The sequence below is a fragment of the Poecilia reticulata genome, linkage group LG6, assembly GCF_000633615.1.
Source record: "Poecilia reticulata strain Guanapo linkage group LG6, Guppy_female_1.0+MT, whole genome shotgun sequence".
Lineage (NCBI taxonomy): Eukaryota > Metazoa > Chordata > Actinopteri > Cyprinodontiformes > Poeciliidae > Poecilia > Poecilia reticulata.
The window spans coordinates 13,028,025-13,037,426 of NC_024336.1; the positions used below are offsets into that span (position 1 = coordinate 13,028,025).

The following is a 9,402-nucleotide window of genomic DNA, read 5'->3' on the forward strand; positions in this document are numbered from 1 at the left end:
GAATTAAAGCAAAGTTTGCAGGACACAATAACAACAAACACAACCAGATTAATTTTATTACCGTCTGACTCTACTGTTGGGTCTTGATGTCACCTGTGTAATTAATTTTAAAGGTAACTTTATTCATTGTTRTTATTAAACTAAAATCTCCAGCATGGGGAAGTGGGATAAGCTCGACTTTTCTCGACAAAACACATGTTYTTTCATGTCACTTAATTGCATAATAAGCACATCTCAGTCTGTGACYATCTGTTCTCTTTCCTTCTCCCTATCTAGTTAAAGAAAAAGACACTGGAAGTAACAGTGTGGGACTATGACAGATCCTCCTCCAATGACTTTCTTGGAGAAGTAAGTGCTGCTTCACATTTCATGTTTCTCTCACACAAGGTTTCTATTTTCCAGATTTCTTTTCATGATAGATTTTATTTTCAAATATCGTTAGTATATCTGTTAGTATCTCTAGAGACAGACAGACAGACAGATGTCATTGGTTGGGTGAACAAATTCCTACCTAAGATCAGTAGCTGTTAGTGATCAGTAGCACACAGCTGGTGGATGTTTAATGTACTACGGAGCAGAAAGATGATGTCGTTGTTTCTCCCTACATCCAGTGGGTGGCGCAGGTTGCTGCAATCAATAGCAGCCACACAGGCACACYCGCTAGAAGAAAACGCACCCAGTACAATACTTTCATTCTAACGGCTGAGAGGTTGCCAGGTGACTGTGCCAAAAGGCAGTTCTATGTTCCATAAGCGAGCAGAGACTAAGTCTGAGCGCAAGGAAAAATTTTGAGAAGAAAGACATGAAGTACTGCTTTTAAAATGATAATGTAAGCAAAATTATTAAAAGTTTTGAGAACAAAAGACATAAAATCCTGTTTTCACACTGAAAATGTGTGCTCTTGGATTATGGCAGAACAATTCCACCAAGCGATCAGAGAGTTTTGCAAGTGAAGATTTGTTCCCAGCAGAGACTAAGTCTGAGTGCAAGGAGAAATTTTAAGTACAAGCAATACAATTCTTGAGAAGAGAGACATGAAGTCATGCTTTCAAAATAAAAATGTAAGCAAAAGTATGAAACATTTTGACAACAAAAGACATGAAATCTTGCTTTTGGACTGGAAATGTGTGCTCTTTGACTATGGCACAAAAATTCCTCCACAAGGAAATTGTCAGAAAACATTAGGGAGCAGACAGGATCATGTAGACCAAACACACCAGAGAGTGTAGGGGAAAGCTAAGGGGCTAAGTAATAAAACAAAATTCAAAGTTAGGACATCTCACTGAGCACTGAATCCATTATCCGGAAATGAGAAATGTGGGATTTTTTYCCCCCTTTTTATAATGTCTCCAGATGTTRTAGAATGGGGACAAGAAAAATGCCTTTACATTTTGGAAGCCATTTGTCATGTTCCTTTGATTTCACAATGATGTGTCATTTTGTGTTGATCTGTCAAATAACACTCCAATGAAAACATTGACGTTTACGGGAAAATACAAAAAGATTTAGGTATGCATATTTCACAAGAACTGTGTTGTAGTATTATTTTGGCATCTAGTGTACATGTCTATCTGTTCTTTTGAATTGTAATATTGTGTGTGAATTTGACTGCGTTTCAGGTTCTGATTGACTTGTCAAACACAGCTCAGCTGGACAACACTCCCCGCTGGCTGCCTTTGAAAGAGCAGAGTGAAAGCATCGAACAGAGCAGAAGTCACTATGCTTCCCAAGCTCCACCAGGGTCTGGGTCAGGACAGGGTCATGGTCAAGGACATTTCACAGGTCAGGGTCATATCTCAGGATCTGGACAGGGACATGGAATGGGACAAAGTCAAGGACCAGGACAGGGAGATCTGRGTCATGATTCACCTAAGAACTCTGTGATCAAGAGCAGAAGCCATGGAATCTTCCCCGACCCAGCCAAAGGTAAAATACATCAATTTCACATATGAATTTTAAATATCTAAATGATTTGCATAAAACACTGAAATATGTATCACTGCCTTAATTAGACTTTATTTGGGTTAAAAACTGTGGCATGGTGCAAGCAGATCTGCCAAAGAAAAATTTTCATCCTCCAGACATGCAAATGTTACCTTTGGAAAAGTCCCACAGCAGCCCAGGCAGCTCCAAGTCTTCCTCTGATGGCCAACTGCGCTCGCATGGCCCATCCCGAAGTCAAAGCAAGAGTAGTGTCACTCAAGCCCACCTTGAGGATGCTGGGATAGCCATTGCTGCCGCAGAGGCTGCCGTGCAGCAGTCCCGCCTGCAACCAAGTAAATCCTTCCCTTCCCCATGACACAACTCCGTTGACATGCTTCCTTTTTATCCATGCATGCAAGTTCTGTTGAGACTGTTTAATTAAACCTGAATTGTTCTGCATTAACCTCCTTAACATTTACCTTTGGACTCTGCTTGGGTCATATTTTCTTTCTAGGCACAAATTGTTTGATTGATGATGGTAGTCAAAAATGAATTTGTCAGAAAATACATTTTTTAAAAGTAACTAATATACTATGAAAATAAACAAAATCAGGAGCTATTTTGAAGTACAAAAATTAAGTACAACATTAATATCAAAAACAAGACAAATAGGACCTTATATCACCTTATATTTTGATAGTAATGTTTAGAATAATGTAAAAAAGTCACTTACAAGTCACAATTGATTACAAAGGACACATTGCAGTAAAGATACATTTAATTGTAATTTAGGCCTCAAATTATCTCAAAGAATACCTTCCCYCTAACTACTCTGTTTTTGGAAGTAGTGTGCATGTGTCAATCCCAAGATTATGGTTTCTCATTACCACACTTGTTTGGAGATATTCTGAATGTAGAAACCAAATTGGGATGGCATCCCCTAACGTTTCTTTTTTTTTTTTTTTTCATATCTTAAAGTAAGTAAAACTACTTCTATATGCACTCAATGTTTTTAATCTGTGGGATTTCCTGAACTCAACCTAAACTTCAATTCCTTTCTAAGATAAGTCTGCCTATTTTTGGAGCTTTTTAAGCATGCAGCTACAGACTCCCTTGCAACTCTTTTGTGGCTACTAAATACTTTGTTGTCTCACAATACTGCTCTATATGTGCATGTCTGACATGAATGAACCCCAGAAAAAAAAAACAAATCACAAAAGACACGCACACAAACACACACGCACGAATGGAACACCATCTTCCAACCCCATCCAGTCCTATCCTATTCCCGCACTTTAAACAAACGGGACACAAATGTGAGACTGACCCAAGTCATACCAAGAAACACCAAGAGGTTTCAAAAGCCRTCTGGAGTCTCACTCTACACTCACCGGCCAGTGAGAGTAAAGCTTTCGGCTAACCCATGAGAGCAGCTGWACTATCAAGGGAAGGTGAGGCACCATGAAATAAATGTACTGTCTAAATACTCTGATAAACATAACCAACCATAAAGTCATAAAGTAAATCTGTTAAAGTAAAACTAAAATGGAAAGAAGTAAAATACATTTACCAAAAAATCAAACTATGGGAATGATGCACTAGTTCTAAAAATAATATTTTAACAACCATTAAAATTTGCTTTCAGATTAAGATTTATYTACTTTGTTTTGGTGAAAATACATGTGTTCAAAATAATAGCAGGTCAATATCACTTACCACGTAAGTTTTAAAATAAATTATGTTTCTACATTGAAAATAGTTTAGATGTGGATGGATGTAGTAGCACAGTAGAAAAACAACAGGCCCAGCAGTCATTACAGTGACACGGCTCATCCTGTGTAACTGAATTATAGTGAAAGAAACATGTGTARGCAACAGGCTTAGCCAGACATCCCTTACACTGGGGGATCACAGTGTGATCTTAGGTCAGAAGTAATATATATGTATAGTCCCTCCAGTGCAATCCGACTCTGCCCTGGTGTCTCCTCTAGGTGGAACATTAATTYCTCTTGCTACCTGACAGAGATGTTAAGGACACTTCCTGTTTAGATGTCTGAACCACCTCAAATGACTCCTTTCAATGTAAGGAAGCAGTGCCTTTAGTATAAGSGTCCAACTGGATGACAGAGCTCCGCATCCTATGCGTCAGGTAGAGATAGGCCACTCTACAGAGGAAGCTAATTCCAGCCAAGAAAGTCTGAAGTAGATGGATGAGTAAATCAAGAGCTTCACTTTATGGCTCCTTCTACACCACAACAGACCAGAGCTATCCATCCACTGCTCCTTCTTACCGTCTCTCAGGAGCAAGACACCAAGATAATTAACTTTCTCTGCTTAAGGTAAAGACTAAAGCCTCCTCCAATAGAGAACTATCCTTTCTGTTTCCTCACACAGCTCCCCGACTTACCTCTTCCTGTTTAATTTCGGAGTAGGAAAAACTCAAGTGCTTCTCTGGTTTCAGAGCTGAAACTGCATGTGGAGGTGTCTCCAACTCTAGTTGGCAACACTCAACTTCAAAGTCCAGTTCTAGTTTCTTTACTGCGAGTGAAATGACATTCAACATCCCAGTGGCCAGTTTGCCATAGGATACCCTACCAATGCCAGAGTCCACGACAACTTAGCTTCCAGATTCACAGGCTTGCCAACCAGTAGACACATGACCACATATTAGTTCAGTGAGTCACAGGAAATCTAAATATTTAACTTTTTCACTTTGTACAGAGAAGGTTAAGAGATTGTAAAGACTGAGACACTGCTAACTTTTGTACAACCCATTATTCAGTGCTGCTCTCTTTCTGTAAGGTGATTACAAATTTGATAGCTTTTTCCATATTTTAGTTTGTAATGGCTTGTGTTGTGATCCTTATTAATCTGTATATTTGGAAAAAAGCATACAATTTTGAGGTATACTCATTTTTAAACACACTGCTATTATTTTCAACACAATTGTATTTGCTTTCTGTAAAGTAGCCTCACTTAATCCAGTCATTTAAACTGCTCTTCAGCTTAAAGATGGGGAGTCTAAGTTAGATGTTATGGTATTACTTGTGGTGTTTTATCTTTTTGACATGCTTGCAAATGTGAAGCTTTGTGTATAGGCAGAGTGACAAACAAATCCACTGACTGACTATTGGATAGACTGATGGGTTGAATCTCATTGTCACATTGTATTTTGTCACTCACAGGACCGGGACACCGACTAGGTGATGTCTCAGGGTCAGTGGTGCTGTCTGCCCCAAGCCTTGTTGGAGATGCCTATGGTGGTATGGATSGGGATGAAGGGGTGGGCATTGGAGTGGACAGTGCCATTTTTCAAGTCCCACGAATGTAAGATCTTTTTTGTATTGTATTTTTAGCATTCTATGCATTCAGCAATAATTTTCACAGCCTAACAAATGCTGCTTTTGGGTAAAATTGTGTTCTTTCTCTGCAGTGGTAAGACTATTCCTAACGGTACMGACAAAAACCAACAAATCACTCCAGAAAATGAAGGCAAGCTTATATTTTTATTTTTTGGTTGTAGGTCTCCCCCTGCTGGGTAATTTTATATGAGCACTTTCAAAGTCTTATTAAACCGTTTGAACAGTGATTTCGTAGCATGTTCTGTTAAGTGGTCATTGTTAGTTTACTGCATTAATTCTACATAATGACTAAATGCATGTCTTGAAATAGCGGAAGGGGAGTGGATGTCACACTATCCTGTCCATTATCATAACTATATCTACTCTTCATGTAGCTCATATGTCACAATAGTCCCCTCCCCCATCTCCAGTTTCCTCTTGTAACAAAAGCCTAGGGTCATGTAAGGCTGTAAGCTGGTTATTGTTACACAGATGAGGGTCAAGAAATCATTACGATGGAGTCTGGCAAGCTCATGTCTCCAGATTCMATTTATCTTGTTTTCTGAAGCCAGACTAAAACTAACATCTGATATTAAAATGTGTAAATAAAATTCAGTCTCTGGAATTCCAATTTAATGGTATCAACCTGCTCTCAACTAGTAAATGAAGGCATGAAAATGCACAAATTGCAAACATTTATTTTTCTTTTATTGTCAGGTGGTAAAACTCAAGTAATTGGGGAAATTAAGGTTGCTCTTAAGAAGGAGGTGAAGACGGAGGGAGACCAGCTGGTCCTAGAAATCCTTCAGTGCAGAAATATCACTTATAAGTTCAAAAGCCCGGACCATCTGCCAGGTTGGAAAAAAATATTTTACATTTTTTTTGCCATCTAAAATAATGCACGTATGTACCTGTATGTTCATATATAGGGGTGTATGTATAATGCCTTGTAAAAATATTAATACCTTTTTCAYATTTTGTTTTGTCSTCCATCCACATCTTCTATGAAGATGTTCAAGTTTGGACCAATGGAAAATCTGTGGGAACACTTAAAAGTACAGAAGCTCTTAGTTCAATCACTCTGATCTCAAACTATTTTGTAAAGAAGGTTGGGCAGACGTTTTAGTCTCTAGAAAACAGAGCCTCAAAAAAAAAAACTACAATGTATTCAGTGCATTGTGCATTTCACATTTTCAGTTGAGCAAGACTTTGAAAATACGTTTTGTGTTCCTTTTACATCACAATTATGCACTGCTTTGTGTTGGATACTCGCATAAAATCCCAATCAAATTTGTTSAACTTGACAAAATCTGAAAAGTTGAAAAGGTAGGGATGATTTTGCAAGGTACGTTAAGTATCTATGACTTTATGTAAGTGTGYTTTGCTGTGCTACACTGCATTACATTTTAGTGTTGAATTTTGCTACATTTAGTGACATTGTCTTACATTTTGTATGCCATATTATGTGATGTTCTTTTAAGCTTGAGTTGAATTCACGCTTATTTATAGTGTATTAACATTTTTTTAAACCTCCCTCCAGACCTATATGTCAAGTTGTATGTGGTGAATGTAGCCACTCAGAAGAGGATCATCAAGAAAAAGACCAGAGTTTGTCGACATGACCGAGAGCCTTCCTTTAATGAGACCTTCAGATTCCCCCTCAACCCAACGGGACATTCAATACAGGTAGCAAGGACAAACTGTAAATCCTAAAAAGGGCATGTGAAGAAAAATMTTTTAAATTTTTGTGCACAGTTTAAGTTGACGTTTTTGTCTGGAAATAAATTATAGTTTAATCAATAGCGGTTTTAATTGTGTACTTACCCGAAAACACTTATTTTGTTAATATACAATCAAACACATGCAACTTTATTGTGCCCAATAAGATGAGAAATTTGTTTTATTTTTAATGTACTTTCAGCTTTTCTTGGTGTCCAACGGTGGGAAGTTTGTGAAGAAGACTTTGATAGGAGAAGCCTACATCTGGCTTGACAAGGTGGACATGAGGAAGAGAGTGGTCAGCTGGCACAAACTGTTCGTCAGCTCTAACCTGACTAACCCTTGAGTGCAAAACAGTAATTTGAAAGAAATAACAAGCAAAAAGGAAGGAAGAAATCAAAAGAGCAAGATAACAGAAATATTAAATAAATGATGTAGTGAGTTTATAGATCTTTAGATGAAGGGAACTATGTGACGATAACATTGCATGTCTTGTCAGTCCAACACTGCCAGCGCACGTTTCCCTCTTCTAATATCAGTTTTCTTTAGACTTTGCTTGGATGCAAACATGCAAAGGCAGTTACTGATTGATATTTCCCTGAAATATGGCTTAAAGACAGTTATGTTTTTGATAACATAGTTCAGCTGTATGATCCATAATAATAATTTTGATATTGCACAAGAGGACTTCACCAACTAACTTAAGAAAAAGTTTGAAAATTTTAATTAATTAAAAAAAAATGTATGCAATTGTTATGAAACTTTACATCAGTGGTGTGGAACGCATAATTATTTTTTAATGACAGAACTTCTAATTTATGTCAGAAAAAATATGAGACTGTTGAACTTTTGCTGTGGGATAAAGATTAATTGTACAGCACTTCTAACATTTCTGTTATCCCACATGCAGACCACAGAGCATATCAAAGAATTGTACAGTGTGATATATATTAAAACCTTAAAATTAGCATATACAGAATATAACTAAATGCAACACAGAGTTATTCTCTTGTCAGATTATATTATCAGACAATATCAACAAAAGTTCTAGGTTGAGGCAGTGGGTGGCGCACTGACAATCCAGTAATCTAATGTAAAAGCAGTCCTCATAACATTTAGGTGAATATGGACCTTTGTGAGCTCCAGGTAGGCCATATTGTCACACTGATGCACCTCTGTGTTGAACAGGCCTCAAATCATGGGTCAAGTCAACATCAATGGATAAATTACTATAACACAAGCATCATATTTAGGGGGGAGACTAGAAGAAAGAATAGCATCTTGCACATGCTGTGTTGAATGTAACAAATGTTACAACTGTTCAGAATGACAGACGTTTACACATCTGTGTYATTTGTGCAACATTTTACTCTTAGTTTGCTGCAGTTTTTTTTTTCCTCTATGTAGGTATCTTCATGTTATCACTGTTGCTATGGACATGTAAATTTTAGAAGTTGTGTCAAAACCACAAGTAAATCTAAAAGCTCCGTGTGATTGCTCGGSTGTCTGTGTGTTAGCAAAGCCCTTCTATTTTGGCTTTATCTGGAAATAATTTCAAAATGTAGATAAAAAAAAAAGTCAAATGCTCCTCTGTGTCTCTGGCTATAAAACACACAAAAAATGTTTTGTCTCAGTGACTCCTGTTAAACACAGTGGACCAGCATCTTTCACTGCCTGTGATCAAATTATTTTCTCAGGCATGATCAGGGTCAGAGGAACACATAGAGCCAAGTCTCATTACTCATGTGTATGCAGGGGACCCATGTATACGTTCTTGTTCATATTTTAATATTTTGCAACCACATCAATAAAATCAGAAAAGAAGATAAAGAAAAAAATGTGAGAAAAAAAAAATTTAAGAGAAGTACTGTCGGTGTGTTTAATTGTAAAGCAGGGCTGATACAACTTTCCATCAAGAAACACACAAAGAGCAAGATGTCACTCATACATTAAGGTATAGTGCAGAAGAAACCATACTCAAAATGGTAAAATATTTGTTGTGCCATCCACTACTTATTTCCTTTTTATGTATTAAAGGGGGGGTATTATGTAAAATAATTTTTTAGTTTTATATAATGTTATGTTATTCCCTCATCAAAACATCCTTGGAGTGTTCCACGCATGTTTGAGAAATCCTTGAATGTACCGTGGCAGCCATTCGGGGGTAACTATATATACTTGCTCATACAAAACGCCACTTATTTACCCAAAGCTCCGCCTTGAAGCTGGTTCCACTCCACAGACCCCTGAATCCATGCACCTTTGCAACTCTGCTCCAGCAGACTAGCAGCAGCAGCAATTAGAAAACCCTTGGCAGAACTGCACATCTGCTGAGYTCATCATACAAACTGTTTCTCAACCCAGCGCTCCTAAGACTGCTTGGCTTCCATGATGATGAAAACAGCATCATGGGAGAGCA

General features: G+C 37.7%; 1 protein-coding gene across 1 annotated transcript in view; it reads left to right on the plus strand.

Moving 5' to 3' along the window:
- Nucleotides 1-8,954, plus strand: part of pclob (piccolo presynaptic cytomatrix protein b) — a 61,478-nt gene extending 52,524 nt beyond the window's left edge. The window contains exons 31-38 of the mRNA XM_017305162.1: nucleotides 277-348; nucleotides 1,620-1,926; nucleotides 2,082-2,276; nucleotides 5,109-5,250; nucleotides 5,357-5,415; nucleotides 5,982-6,119; nucleotides 6,805-6,950; nucleotides 7,186-8,954. Of these exons, the coding sequence (XP_017160651.1) occupies nucleotides 277-348; nucleotides 1,620-1,926; nucleotides 2,082-2,276; nucleotides 5,109-5,250; nucleotides 5,357-5,415; nucleotides 5,982-6,119; nucleotides 6,805-6,950; nucleotides 7,186-7,329 (1,203 nt within the window). The 3' untranslated portion in view covers nucleotides 7,330-8,954. The remainder of the gene's footprint in view (nucleotides 1-276; nucleotides 349-1,619; nucleotides 1,927-2,081; nucleotides 2,277-5,108; nucleotides 5,251-5,356; nucleotides 5,416-5,981; nucleotides 6,120-6,804; nucleotides 6,951-7,185) is intronic.
- The last annotated feature ends 448 nt before the right edge of the window (nucleotides 8,955-9,402 follow it).